This window comes from Cygnus olor, chromosome 5 (genome assembly GCF_009769625.2).
Source record: "Cygnus olor isolate bCygOlo1 chromosome 5, bCygOlo1.pri.v2, whole genome shotgun sequence".
Classification (NCBI taxonomy): Eukaryota; Metazoa; Chordata; class Aves; order Anseriformes; family Anatidae; genus Cygnus; species Cygnus olor.
In genome coordinates, this window is record NC_049173.1 from 24,520,744 (window position 1) to 24,535,017 (window position 14,274).

At 59.5% G+C, this 14,274-nt stretch overlaps 1 protein-coding gene across 2 annotated transcripts in view; it reads left to right on the plus strand.

Moving 5' to 3' along the window:
- Positions 1-14,274, plus strand: part of LTBP2 (latent transforming growth factor beta binding protein 2) — a 64,843-nt gene that overhangs the window by 46,500 nt on the left and 4,069 nt on the right. The window contains exons 11-33 of one of the 2 annotated variants that reach the window (XM_040560156.1): positions 120-284; positions 904-1,134; positions 1,693-1,715; positions 2,537-2,576; positions 2,961-3,056; positions 3,818-3,943; positions 4,239-4,367; positions 4,592-4,711; positions 5,611-5,730; positions 5,901-6,023; positions 6,236-6,361; positions 8,215-8,337; positions 8,647-8,772; positions 8,871-8,993; positions 9,209-9,340; positions 10,321-10,446; positions 11,262-11,405; positions 11,593-11,784; positions 11,902-11,982; positions 12,568-12,696; positions 12,912-13,052; positions 13,213-13,380; positions 13,878-14,153. In XM_040560156.1, the coding sequence (XP_040416090.1) occupies positions 120-284; positions 904-1,134; positions 1,693-1,715; positions 2,537-2,576; positions 2,961-3,056; positions 3,818-3,943; positions 4,239-4,367; positions 4,592-4,711; positions 5,611-5,730; positions 5,901-6,023; positions 6,236-6,361; positions 8,215-8,337; positions 8,647-8,772; positions 8,871-8,993; positions 9,209-9,340; positions 10,321-10,446; positions 11,262-11,405; positions 11,593-11,784; positions 11,902-11,982; positions 12,568-12,696; positions 12,912-13,052; positions 13,213-13,380; positions 13,878-14,153 (3,060 nt within the window). The remainder of the gene's footprint in view (positions 1-119; positions 285-903; positions 1,135-1,692; positions 1,716-2,536; positions 2,577-2,960; positions 3,057-3,817; positions 3,944-4,238; positions 4,368-4,591; positions 4,712-5,610; positions 5,731-5,900; positions 6,024-6,235; positions 6,362-8,214; positions 8,338-8,646; positions 8,773-8,870; positions 8,994-9,208; positions 9,341-10,320; positions 10,447-11,261; positions 11,406-11,592; positions 11,785-11,901; positions 11,983-12,567; positions 12,697-12,911; positions 13,053-13,212; positions 13,381-13,877; positions 14,154-14,274) is intronic. The other variant, XM_040560157.1, reaches the window with a different exon arrangement.

Consider the following 14,274-nt stretch of genomic DNA (forward strand, 5'->3'; position numbering starts at 1 on the left):
CCTCAGGACAGGCTGGGAGGCACGGGCAGAGAAAGTCCCATGTGGCTGAGTGCCCTCAGATCCCTCTTTGGTAGACGCAGGGCTGGACCTCAGGCACTGACCCTGCCATTGCGTTTCAGCGGACAAAGCGGTGTCGATGGAGCAGGGGCTGTGTTACCGCTCGGCGGCCGGAGGCGTGTGCTCCTTCCCCCTCTCGCACCGAATCACCCAGCAGATCTGCTGCTGCAGCCGCGTCGGCAAGGGCTGGGGCAAGAACTGCGAGGAGTGCCCCGTGCCCGGCTCAGGTGAGACCGGGAAACCACGGCTCTGGAGGGAGAGCACAGCCACGTCTGTGCCTGACTTTGCTTGGCAGCCCTTTTGTCTCGCTCGGCTTCCCTCACATCTGCTGCTGGAGTGGGGGTGAGTTCAGCATGTCTCAGCGTGGGGTAGGATGGGGAGGGAAAGGCACAGAAATCCTCAGGGCTGGGAAAAATCTTCTGGTGGTTTGTGTAGAGCACCTTGAGTGATGTGCGAAGTGTTCAGTGCCTGGGTGCCAGGGGGTCGCTTTTCTCTGCTCCCTCACTCAGACTGAACCTTCTCGTGGCGTGACCCCTTCCTAGCAGTACTGACCTGGGGGAGAGATTTAGGTTTTGGGGTCCAGGAGTACCAGCCAGCAGCTGTTGAAAATATCTTCTGCTTGATGCATCCACCCACTGCAGCCAAGATGTGTTTCTGTCATGAGTTAACCCTTAGAAATCTCCAGAAAATGATTGGATGGGAGAAAGCGGTAGCTGTGTTCACAGACACCTGTCCATTTTCACTCTTTGCTCCACACGTCCCACCATCATGCCTGGGTACTGTAGGCACATCTGCCTGTGATCCCTGCATCAACCTCTAAAGCTCTGATTTGATTTTCCCTTACAGAAGCCTTCAAGGAGATTTGCCCAGCAGGACATGGCTACACCTACTCCAGCTCTGATATCCGCCTGTCCATGAGGAAGGCAGAAGCAGAAGAGCTGCCCCTCAGCCTGGAAGAGCAAAGGGAGAGCAGCAACTGGACGTTAGACTGGACAGCAAGGAGACAGCAGCTGCAGGACAGCTTGCGCGGAAGCATCCTGCAGGCATTACCCGACCCTGGCATCACGGCAGGAGAGGGTAGTGTGAGGTTAAAGCTGCTCCATCTGGGTCCCTGACAGGGGAGGGCAATTCCCAGGTCCTACCGTGTCCCCATGGGTCATCTTGTGGCTGATGTGGGCTTTCTACATATGTTTGAATATGCAAGGTGTCCTTCAGCCCTGCAGTGTTCCTGGGGCATGAGACACAACCTCCTCAGGCCTTTGGAGGAGAGGTTGAGTGCTTCAGGCTCCCAAGACTGCATCTTTGCAGTTGGTGCTGGCTGGCCAGGCTGCCTCCCGTGGGACCTCAGCTCTGCGTGGGAGCCCTGGCACTGCACTCCTTCAGCTTTTGTCCAGTACAGCTGGGGAGAAGTGTGACTGACTGCTTGTGCCAGCAGCTGCTGGGGTGAAAGCTCCGGGGGGCTGTGAAGTGCCAAAAGAGTCCGGGGCTGTTAGCTTTGGGAACAAGCTCTTACAGGGGAGAATGAAGTACTGTGAGGCAGTGTCTTAGACATGGGATGAGGTTAGAGCTGCCAGGGTTGGAGGAGGGTGCCTGCCTGCCTTGTCTCCACTCACCGTGCACTGTTTCCCTTTCCAGGTGACGTTTCTCTTGCTGGTCAGGTGAGTAAGGTTTGTCTTGCCAAATGTGGCAGGATCATACAAACAAACAGGTGATGGGGAGTTTTGAAATGTGGTCAGAGGCAGCAGCAAGTGAGCAAGTAGCTGCGCAGCCTATCCCCCTGGCTGTGTTGCAGTGGCTGGAGGCTCTGTGCCAGGTGCCTGCCCAGCCCTTGCTAAGAGGCTGTTAGCTCATACCGGCAGGAGCTGCGGGCTCTGCGGCGTTAGTTCATGGCCTGTGACCTCCAGTTCACCAGGGCTGGGGTAGCAGCTCCGGCTGAGGGACGAAGCACTCACTCCCTGCTGCCAGACCAGCCTGGCTGCAGCTGGGGACACAGGACTCCACCAGTGGAGCCATCTGGGGACCGATTCTCTGCCAGGCTCTCCCGCAGATGGGCTTCATTATTATGAGCCTGACTTGAAAACTGTGTCTCTTGATCCCGGCCATCATTAGAGGCTGGGTTATATCTCACCTCAGTGCCTCTGTGCCCCCCCACCCCAATAGCCCCTGAATATACTTGTGGCTTCTCTAAGAGAGGGGACAGCACACTGCCATTGTCACTAGACATGGACTGTCCTTTCCCAAGGACACAGGAAAATCTCAGGTCAGGGCAGATATTTGAACCAAAGTTTCCAAAGCTTTTGAATTTGAAGCAGAGCTGAAATGGGACTGCTGTTGCTTAGCTGCCTCTTTTCTTTCTTATGGAAAGTTCCTCAGAGTGGAGAGACAGGTTGTGCTCAGATGTCCCCTTGGGTGGGCATGGGACACGGCATCTCAGTTACATACAAGTGGTTAAGGGCAGCCTTGTGTTTCTGTCCCTCAGGTTGCTGCTGGTGCCACCCCAGAGCCCGCCACGCGCAGAGGTGAGCACCTGGCTGGTGGGAAGGCAAGGTGGGAGCGGTGCTGAAGGGGAAGGGGCAGCAAGGAGAGTGTGATGGCTTTGAGATGCCATCGCACTCAGAGATAGCACCGGGCAGGATGGGCTCCTGGCCATGCCAGGGTGACTGATGGGCGGCTGCAGGGGTGCAGGAGGTGTTACTTCGCCAACAGGCCACGCTGGCTCTGCAGGGAGTGAGCGGAGGAGGTTAAATAAGATGACGAGGTTTCTGCAGCCACCCTGCTGCCCCACCCTGGCTGTCCCAGGGATGTGGGCACTGGGACACCCAGCACTGGTGGGCTTTGGGTGGACACTTGTACCTGGGACCAGGGGCTGGAGCTCACCTCTCCTTCCTCATTGCTCCCCTCAGCAGAGGAAGAGGAGTCCCGGCGTGCTCCTCCCCAGCCTGGCCCCACCACCACCTGGGCTGATGCTGCTCCGACACAGATGCCTGCCCAGGGCTCAGGTGCGTGTCCCTCCCCTGCCTGCCACTGCAGGGAAATTATGTCCTAAGCTCCGTGCCAGAGCTCTCTCCCTTCCCAGCTCTCTTCTTTTCCCACTTAACACCCGGGATTGCCATCCCAGCCCTGATGGCGTGTCCCAGCCCCGCTGGCGTGTCCCAGCCAGGGGAGGCCAGCCGGGAGCAGGGATGTCCAAGGAAGACCCTGTCTGGGAGCGAAGCACTTGGTTCTCCAGGCCCTTCCCTGCCTGCAGCTCATCTGCCGGGCAGCCAACGCCAGGCCAGGGGGGTCACGCGCCGGCGTGAGCTGAGTCACCGGGAAGCAGGGTGGAAGGGGCGGCATGTGGCTGCTGGGGCGGCTTGTTTACCGCGCAGAAAACAAGAGGGCTGCTGTTCCAGGGCTGCCTAAGCGTCTGGGAGCTCGGCCCTGGTCCTCCGCCTGGGGCTGGAGCACCTTTGGGAGCAGGGCTGGCAGAGGCACCTTGCTGAGGAATGTGCCTCCCTCAATAGCCTTTTGTCTGGGGTTGGTCCGGCCCTGGGATGGGGTGGGGGGGCGATGCTGCTGCCTTCTCCTATGCCCTGCTGCCCCCCTGCTGTCTGCACCCTGCTCAGCAGGGCAGGGGGCTCTGCTCTCACCCCAAAAGACGGCCCCATCCTCCAAGACCTCTGGCACGCATGAGGCTGGCCAACTTTATCACCTCCCCTGTGTGGGGCTGAGCACTGCAGGGGACTGGTGCAGCCCCCAGCCCTGTGCTCTCTCCACCCAGGGGCCAGTGGCTGTGCCTCTTCACCTCTCGCCTGCGGAGCTGGTGCTTGTGTGCTCACCCCAGACGGATACAGCTGCTTGTGCCACCCAGGCTATGCGTTGCACCCCAGCCATCTCCGCTGCATCGGTAGGTCAGCACCTCCTCTGAGGTGAGGGGCGAGGAGGGCGAGCAGGGCCAGAGGAGCCTTGGGGTGGGGGACTCCTGCTGGGACCAGCTCCCCCAGCCCTTATGCTCAGGGCAGGTTGGAAGAGCAGGGCCTCCCTGCCACGTGTCAGTAGACCCTTTGGTCCTTCAGGCTGTTGGGGCAGGCTTTCTGGCATCTCTGCTGAGCCCTGCCCACCCGGTGCACTGTGGGGCTGGTGGGGGAGCGGCAGGAGCTGCTGGTGCTGACAGCCTGTCTTCCCTCCTTGCCTGAGCACAGATGAAGACGAGTGCCTGCAGGATCCTTGTGCTGGAAAAGGTCACTGTGTCAACAGCGTGGGCTCCTATTTGTGCCTCTGCTACTCTGGGTACACCCTGGTTGTCTCGGAGAGCAAGCAGAGCTGTCAGGGTAAGTGGTGGTCTCCTGGCACCGTGCTGCCACCTCCCCAGGGTCTCCCCATTCTCCCTCCCTTGTGCTCTCTCATGTGCATGCACACATGCGTACACTGACCACTGCTTCATGGTGGTGGGGGGTGGTCCTGGGATGGGCAGACTTCAGTAGGTGGAGCAGCAAATCTGCACCCAGCTCTGGAGGGGGAAGGCTTCAGGACTTGTCTCCTTCTGTGTTGCCAGATCAAGATGAGTGTGAACAGCCCTCTACCTGCCCAGGACAGCGATGCGTCAACACCCCCGGCTCATACCGCTGCGAGTGCAAGGAGGGCTTTGCCATGAGGCCCCGAGGACAGTGTGAAGGTGAAGCTTGCTGCTGCCTGTTTCCCTCTGTGCAGAGCTGAATACCTCTCCTCGCTGAGGGGTTGTTCCTCCTGGATCAGAGGACAGATCCACCCATGTTTGTCTGCCCTGTGCCTCCCCTGATGGCTGCCTGTCCCCTCCTCTCCCTGCAGGAGGGACAGGCTTTCCTGGGCTCTAGGGGAGATTTCTCCTAACATCCTCTCCCACTTCCCCAGGGACAGCCCCCTTGGCACACTGGGGCCAACCTAGTGCCAGCTTTCCTCTCTGGGAGGTGGTGCCCATACATTTTAGTGCCAGCTTGACTCTGTCACCAGATCCCTGTGCTGACAAGCGGTCTGTGGGGAGAGCAGGCTGCAGAGGCTGAGGCCACCTGTCCCAACGACATCCCTCTCACTTGGCATGACTGGGGCCCTTCGGAGCACTTGACCTTGTGAACGCATGATGTGCCTGATCAAAGATCCCTTTTCCCTCAGTAGCTCGTCTCCAGCAGAGAGTAGGAGCATATTTTAGGGGACAATAAGGGGAACAGGGTATGCACAGAATGCTGCTACCCCTGCACGGCCTCCAGGAAGCACGTGCCTTAAGGACTTCCTGAGCTGGAGGCTGTATCCTAATCATAGTTATGAAAGTCAATGGCAAAGCAGCCCTGCTTTGCTGATCCCTTTCTGTGCCCGTGCACATTCCTGGCCTGGCAACATCCTCTGGCAGCGATTTTTGCTGCTGGATTGTCAGCCCTCAGGTGTGGGTGTAGTATCCTTAGTGCTTATGAGAAGCATTCCCCAAGCCCTGGCAAACCTGTCTCACTTCCTCTTGGGCACCCCTGTCTCGGAGTGGGACTCTGAGGCTCCAACTGCAGGGGACATCCTGAAGGAGCCTGCAAAGATCTTGTTTCTTGGCAGATATCAATGAGTGCGTGGATCCCAGCCCTTGCCCCAATGGGAAGTGTGTGAATACCCCGGGCTCCTACAGGTGTGTCAGCTGTGCGGATGGCTACCGGCCCAGGAACGGGAGATGCATTGGTGAGGACCTCGGGCTGGCCCTGCGAGGCACCCTCGCCCCCATGCAAACCTCAAAAAGAGCCAGGGGCACATGTAGCACGCTTGTCTAGCACAGTGCCCTCTTGACTTGGGTCGTGGGGACAGACCTGAGCACCCTTCCATGCCATGTTGCCCTTTTCCCTGTCACGCAGATGTGGATGAGTGCCTTGTGGAGGGGACCTGTGCCCACGGACAGTGTGTCAACCTGGATGGCTCCTTCCGATGTTCTTGCTACCGGGGCTACGAGGTGGCACCTGATGGGAAGAGTTGCCAAGGTACCGAGGAGCTCTTGGTCCAGACCCAGAGCCCCCTGACACGTCACACACCCAGCCCGAGGTTTCCCAGTGCTCTTCTTGAGTGCTTGGCTCTGGCCAGGTCCTGACTCTCTGGACCCCATGTTGGGTGTTTCCCTCAGCTTAGCTGCCCTTGGTCATGGTTTCTCCTTCTTCTTCCCACTCACCTCACTCTCCCTTGTGTGCTTACACAGACATCGACGAGTGCACAGCCCGGGCTGCCTGTCCCTCCGGACTCTGCCTCAACACCGAGGGCTCCTACTCCTGCATGGCCTGTGATGCTGGCTACACCGTGTCCAGAGATGGCAGCGTGTGCGAAGGTAAGGATTCCCTTTCCCAGGGACAGAGGAGCGGGTGCTAGAGGGAAGGAATACCCAGGAGGGGGAGAGACATAGCCATGCCTAGGTTGTTGGTAGGGCCTGGGGACATCCTTAGCCTCCAGATCCTTCTGCAGCTGTTTAGCTCCCCAGTCAGCAGATAGCACGGGGGCCTACAAGTGGATGTCACCCAGGGCAGCAGGAAGGAGATCTCCCTCACCCAGGAAAGGGATGGGGGAAGGACTCACTGATGAAACTCCTGGACTAATTGCCACCTGAGGAATGCTGACAAAGGCCAGAGGAATACAAGGGACCCTGGATACATGGGCAGAGACAGGCTGTGTGTGGTTCAGTTCAGAATCGTGTGCCTGGGAGCACGTGTCCCGCATTTAGGTCCTCAATAGAGGAATTTCTCTCTAGAGAGCTGCAGAGCTCTGCAGCTTGAACACAACTGTCGAAAAACACCCGGGAAGATCTCACCTTTGATGTGACTCTCAGAAGTTCCCCTGCATGGGGTCTCCACTTGGGGAGATGAAGAAGGCTCCCGCCCTTCTCCTCTGTGTTAGTGCCTGAGAAACCCAGTGTGAAACGAGGTCACTTTCCATATGATTTTTGCGTGCAATGGGAGAGCTGTGGTTTGGTCCCCTTCCATCTGCCCTCCCCCTTTCCCAGGACTCCACGTGACCCCCTTCTCAGCCACCTTGCCCTGGCCGTGTCACGAGGGCACCTTATCAGGGTTCGATACTGTTTGGGTCACGCTAACCCAATGGCAGGATGGCACGTTCTTCCCTGCCTTGGCTCGTGGCCTTGTCTGTGGCTCTGGGTTTCATATTTGAAAAACGATAAGGGTTTTGTGATAGTTTTGTGATAAATAAACTAGGTTATGGTTCATCTCCAAAAGGATTCAAGAGCATCGCTACTTGCAGCCCTCCGAAACCAAACAGCTGGACACCCTGCCCTGAGGAGGGAGGCAGCAACGCTGCTTTATGCCTGGGGCATGCTTGGTGCTCCGCAGAGAGGAAAAGAGGGTCCTTTCCTTTGCCTTGGGGCTCAGTGTGGGGACTTGTCTTCTGCCCTTGCCCCCACCTGCAGAGCTTGTGGCACGGGGACAGGTGACTGGAGCGGTCCTGAGCGATGGGGCTGGCTGAGGCTGGGCCAGCTTTGCCAGGAGAAGGGCATCGTAGGCCAGCCTGGCCAGTAGGAAGGCAGAGCCACAGGACGTGTGGCTGGTGCTGGGTTACTTTCCTGAAGCCTGCTCTGGTGCAGCTAGCTGAAGAGAGGGCTTGTCAGCATGCGTGGCTCTGCGCTGGCCTCTTGGTGGTGGTGGTACCCAGCACAGGGCTCTGCTGGAGGCGGGCGCTGGGGCGCCTGCCTCCAGCACCGTGCTGGGTTCAGCAGCACCCCTGTGTTCACAGAATCACGGAATGGTTGGGATTAGAAAGGACTTCTGGAGGTCATCTGGTCCCCCTGTGCCAGCAGGGCCACCTACAGCAGGCTGCCCTGGACCATGTCTCCAAGGAGAGAGACTTCACAGCCTCTGGGCACCGTGTCTCTCACCTGCCTGGAGATGCTTTCCAGGATTATTTTTCATTAGGGTTAGCGTCGGTGTGTGTGTGCTCAGCTCGGGGCTGGGATCCAGTTCCCGCTGCCTGCAACAGGCAGGTGAAGGATGTGTGCTGACCCCTCACGCCCCAGTAACAGTCCCTGCCCTCACCTCACTGCGGCAGCTTGCACTGGAGGGCAGCCCGAGCCCGCTTTGCAGGCTGACAGCGGGGTGATGGCTGCCCCGGGTGGGGACCTTCCAGTGGTGGCAGGAGCTGGGGCCTCACTCTGTGCTGTGTCCTTCTGCTCGGCAGACGTGGATGAGTGTGAAGACCCCGCTGTTCAGTGCCGGGGGGGAGAGTGCAGGAACACGCCAGGCTCCTACGAGTGTCACTGCCCAGCTGGCTTCGAGCTCCTCAACGGCACCGTGTGCCAAGGTACGAACCCCATCCCTGCAGCCTTCTGGGTCCGGGGCATGCAGCTTCCCTACGGATCCCCTTCTTTCTTGACAGGGAGGATGCCAGTGCCAAAGCAGGTGATGCCACCATGCACGGCAGACCCATAAGGCCGTAGCCAAACGCAGGGTCACTGAGCTTAGGGAAGGTCTCTCCCTCCGTGGCAAGAAAGCCAGGGGCCAGGAGCCCTGTGAGGGCAGCCTGTAAGAGCCCGTGGAGAGGAGAATGTGGCTCAGGAACAGGACGTCCCCCAGAGCTGGGTGGGTGGCTCTGACTCTGCTCCTTCTGCAGATGTGAACGAGTGCCTGAACAGCGAGATCTGCAGCCCCAACGGTGAGTGCCTCAACAGCCACGGATCCTACTTCTGCATTTGTGCTCCCGGCTTCTCGAACACGGCTGGCGGAGTCAGCTGCCAAGGTGGGTTGGCGGGTGGTGAGGGACATACCTCAGGTCCTGCCCCTTGCTCCTTCCCCTGCTGCAAGATCCAGCCTGACGTTTTGGGCCTGATTTTGCAGATGTGGATGAATGCGCAGACAAATCTCGGTGCTCGCAAGGCCAGTGCCTGAACACAGAAGGCTCCTACAGGTGTCTCTGTGAAAATGGGTTCAAACACTCCCAGGAGACTGACGACTGCATAGGTGAGAGCTCATCATTGGGGAGATCAGCCCCTAGGATGTGGGGGGACATCCAGCCAGGGAGGAGGCAGTGCTGGCTCCCAGCACCCAAACTTGCCTCATAAGGAGGACCAGCAAGGGCTGGGGGTCTCTGGCAAACTGAGCCTGACACAGGCTCAGCCGTGAGCAAGCAGGGACTCCACTTGACCGTCCCTGTCCCTTTGCCCTGCTCCCTGCAGACGTGGATGAGTGTAAGGAATACGGGGATGCCATCTGCGGCACGTGGCGGTGCCAGAACAGCCTGGGCTCCTACCGCTGTATCATGGGCTGCCAGCCTGGCTTCCACTGGACGCCCCTGGGTGACTGCATCGGTGAGTACAGCCTGCGTGGCCCTGTCCCCTCCCTGGCAGGGACAGGGTGGCTGTGGGACATCTCTGCCAGGGGCGCGGGGGAGAAGGAGGAGGAGGAGGAAGCATGTGGCCAGTGGGGAGGCAGATAATGCCGAGAGTTTGTTTTCTTGGCTGAGCTGCCTGCTTGTGTCTAGACTTCTCTCTTCCTGGCATCTGGAACAGACACTGCATTGTGCTGCTTTCCGCTCAGGGAGAGTCCTGGGCAGGTTACAGCCATCCCAGGCTTGGGGCTGGACCACAGCTCCCAGTAAGCTGTGCTTGCTGGAGTGACTGCCTGCACCAGTCACCTGCATGGCAGCGCTGGATGAGGGGAAAGCTGCCACTACCAGTGTTGGGCAGGTCTGGGTCTGGAGCTCAGGCTTCAGAAACAAGCAAAAGGAGAAGTGCAAGGGGGGTTCTGCAGTTTTCCTGGTTCCCCGTGGCTCAGAGAAGGCTGCATCAAGGAGGAGCTGCTGCCAGCTACTGAGCTCGGGGCTGCGCCAGGACTCTAGTGGCAGCACTGTGGGAGCACTGGGCTCGGGGCTCTGACCCCTCCAGGGAAGTGTGCCCAGTGCAGCAGCAGGAGGGGAGTGGGATGCTCATCCCCAGCCCTCTGCGCTTGCGTGACGCTTCAGTTGCCCCCTTGTATCTACCACTGACGTGAGTCAGTAGGTTCTGTGCCCCTTTACACCACTGCAGGGACTTTCCCTCCTCTCCCCTCTGCCAGCCACATCCTGTGCTTCCCATCTTCCCATCCATTTCCCACTCCCACCCTGCCCCTGACCCCCTAACCCACACACTCATAGTAGGGGGGTGAGCAGGGCGACCATATCCAGTCCCTCGCATCAAAGTGATTCTCGCCCTAATCCCCAGCCTTGGGGTCAGAGCGGAAGGGGCTGGGCTGTGTGTGTGTGTGGCGACATTGGGGTCCTGGGCAATTGCTCTAACTCCTGCTGCTGCAGACATAGATGAATGCGCCAACGAGACGCTGTGCGGGAGCCACGGCTTCTGTGAGAACTCGGACGGCTCCTTCCGCTGCCTCTGCGACCGCGGCTACGAGAGCTCACCCTCCGGGCACTACTGTGTCGGTGAGTCACTTGCTGGGTCCCTGTCCCCTGCCATCACTCTGCCAGGTGGTGAGGAAGAGCCTTCAGCAGATTGAAGACCGGTGTGGTGGTGACCCTGGTATGTGGTGGCTCCCAGGGCATGGACAGGGACAGCATCCATGCATTGAGAACCCCAGGCACAGACAGAAGAGCCTCTGGGGGCAAAAAACCCTCCTGTGCTGTCCCTTAGGACACCAAACTCTTGGGGCTGTGAAGGGACAGGTCTCCATGAAGGAGCAAAGGCTCGCAGTGAAAAGGGAGGCCTGCTCTGTGCGGGTGCCATGGAGCTGCTTAGGGGCTGCAGACACGGAAGGGACTAAAGAGGTACTTTAATAGGTGCCTGGAGAAAACAGGCAGGGTGTAATACAAGGGAAAATGTTTTCGGCATGAGGATGGTCAGGCAGTGGAAGAGGTGCTCAGGTTGTGCAGTTGCCATCCTTGGAGGTTTGCAGAGGCCAACTAGACAAAGCCCTGAGCAGCCTGCTTGGCCCATAAGTGACCCTGCTTTGGGCAGGGGGTTGGCCTAGAGACTTCAGCTGATGGATTTTTGACCTCCTTCAAACCTGGCTGATCCTGTGGTGCTATGGCTCACAGCAGCTGGAGTTCAGGCTGTCTGAATGCCCCGAGAGCAGGGCAGGAAGCTCTCACCATCCTTGTGTTGAGCCACGGCACAAACGGAGCTCCCAGCTCTCCCCTAGCAGCTTCCAGCTCCCCACCAAAGGATGTCCCAATGCTGCAGCCGTGCTCTCCCCTCCCACCCCATGGGCCGGAGCCCATCGCTCCCCCTTGCTCTGCAGATGTGAACGAGTGTGAGCTGATGGTGGCCGTGTGTGGGACCGCGCTCTGCGAGAACGTGGAGGGATCCTTCCTGTGCCTGTGCCCCAGCGACCACGAGGAGTACGACACGGAGGCAGGGCAGTGCCAGCCACGAGCAGCCATGGGTGAGAAGCAGGCAGGGCAGGAGCGTGGCAGCCCCGGCTGGGGTGAGGGAGAGCCGAGGAGGTTGCGGGGGTGCCAGGGCCATGCCCATGCAGGCATGGGAGAGCTGACTTCTGGGGAGAGCCGAGGAGCCTGAAAGCGGGGACCTCCTGGGTGTGGGAATCCCATCCCTGCTCTGCTGTCTTCCAGAGGGCCCCGAGAGACACGCGGCCCAGCCCTCCGACAGCGCGGAGCGCAAGCAGTGCTACTACCACATCAGCGACGTCCGCCTGTGTGACAGCGTCCTGGCCAAGAACGTCACCAAGCAGGAGTGCTGCTGCACTGTGGGGGCAGCCTGGGGTGACAACTGTGAGACCTACCCCTGCCCCATCGCGGGCACAGGTAGGACGGTGGCCCCGCCACCCCCAGGCAATGCCAGTGCTCTGCCCACCAGCTTGGTTGCACTAACGAGCTGTTTTCTTTTGTCCCATCTCTCCTTGGCATCTGCCCCTTGGCCAGTGGAGTATCAAGAGATCTGCCCTCTAGGGAAGGGCTATGTTCCCCAGGAAGATCTGCTCTCAGGAAAAGTCTCCTTCACAGGTACTAGCATCGTTTCTTCCACTGGGGAGAGGGAGGGCGCTGTGCCAAGCCCTGCATGGAAATGGAGCCCCAGAAATATCTCCCCGGGGCTGTGGTGGGGGGTGCTGACATCCTGCTCGGAGAAATGGATGCTTTCCTCCCAGCCGGAGAAATTACAGACTGTCAGTACCACCGAGCTGGAAAGTGCCTCTTCCTCCAGTCCTGCCTCACTGCTGGCAGTGACCCTTTCTCGGTGGAACGCTCCCATGCATATTTCCCACCAGGGATGGGGTCCAGTAAGACACAAGCCTTCCAGTTACTGATCAGTGTTTCTAGTGGCCAGCTGGCTCAGACTTTGACACTTCATCTCCGTGGGTTTGTGTTCTCAACCTTCCAGAAACACGAGTGCATGTCCTATTTGTGAAAGCATCCGCTAAAAGAGCTCCCCATCATCCCTCCTCCTGCTCAGCCTGCGAGCACTCACAGGCATGAGGCGGGTGGGAGAGGCAGGGGGCTTCTCTGGGGACCTCAGGGTGGCCCAGTCCGAGGATCCACGTGGCTGCACTCCCTGTGACATGCTCGCTCCTCTTTCCCCCCCTCTCTCAGACATGGATGAGTGTGAGACATTTGGCTCTGAGTTCTGCCGCAACGGACAGTGTCTGAACACGGTGCCGGGCTACAAGTGCTTCTGCCGTACGGGCTATTTCTACGACCCCAGCAGACTCGAGTGCATTGGTAAGATGGCCTCAAAGAGCAGCGGGGCCACCACTGTGTGGAGGGACAGAGGAGCTGCTGCACCCATAGCTGTCCTTGCAGGGCCGGGTCTGGCCAAGGGGCTCCCTGTGACCCTCCTGGGGATGGGAGAGGTGGCAGGCAGCGTTTTGGCAGGGAATGGGCCCCGCTGCCCCTGCCTGCCAGCCTGAGACCGCTCTGTCCTTGCACATGGGCAGATCAGGACGAGTGCCAGAATGAAGTGTACTGCATCAATGGCGAGTGTCTGAACACGGATGGCTCCTACCACTGCTTCTGCAGCCTCCCGCTCGTGCTGGATGCCACTGGCAACCGCTGTGTGAACCTCTCCGGCAGGGCAGGTGAGCCCCAGCACCCCTTCACCCATCCCACCCGCAGCGGGGTCACCCCGAGAGGGTGCGGGAGGGAATGGAGCCGGGGCGTGTGGTTGTCCCCCCAGAGCAAAGGAGTGGCACTCTTCCAGACGATTTCCACAGCATCCTTTGCTCATGTCGCTCGCAGATGCCCTGGAGGAGTATGAAATCCACCTGGACGTCTGCTGGCAGACTGTCTCTGACTACATCTGCCAAGACCTGCTGCACGGCGAGCAGACCACCTACACCGAGTGCTGCTGCCGCCTCGGCGAAGCCTGGGGCCAGAACTGCGCTCTCTGCCCCCACAGGTCCTCTGGTGAGCGGGGCAGCACGGGCAAGCATCCCCTGGCAGAGCCAGGGGGACATAGCTGCAGCCAGGGCTCCGCTTGTAGCAAACCTCGTTGCCAAAATGAGCCCAAATGAGCGGGCTGCCCTGCCTCTCCAGGGCTGAGCTGCACCAGTGGGGCAGGACGTACCTGCAAACTGGTTTGAAAAGGTCAGAGGTGTCTGAGGGGAGAGTTGCTCCATGCATCATGCTGCTCCCTTCAGGTCTCACAAGGACCAGCCCTGATCACCCTTGTGAGAGGAGAGGTTCCCAGACCGGGATGGGAGCACACTGGGGATTTGGGTTCTCACTGCTCAAGGACTTGCTGGCCCCAGACAGGAGCTGGTCTCCTTCAAGACAGTCTCCCAGCAGCAAAATATGGAGCTGCAGCTCCGCTGAGGCTTTCCTGGCCTGGTGTGGATGCACCCTCTACAGCCATACCCCACCTCTCCTGAGCTCTGACCTTGCTTTTCTCTCACTCTTTGCAGCTGATTTTGCTTTCCTGTGTAGTGGGGCCAGTGAAGACAGTGACAGAGGGGCTGAGGTCCGAGAAAGACCTAGGTATGAGTACGGACCGGGCTTGGAAGACCCTCACTATGGCCTTACCAGCCCAGACATGGGCCCCTACTACAACTACCTGGAATCCGAATACGGCAACCCCGATGCGGGCTTCCCTCGGAGGGAACCCAGCAGCGAGTTTCGCGGCAGCCCTTTCCACCACGGCCCGGGGCGGCCCCCACCCCGCTACCTGCCCAGCCAAACTGGTGAGTACTGGGAGACACAGAGAGCTGCCTTCTGGTCCAGCCCATGTCCACAGGGGCTGCCTGGCAGCTCCCACCCCAGCAGGGATGCTCCAGGATTGCCGCAAGCTCTCCCCCCAGCTCT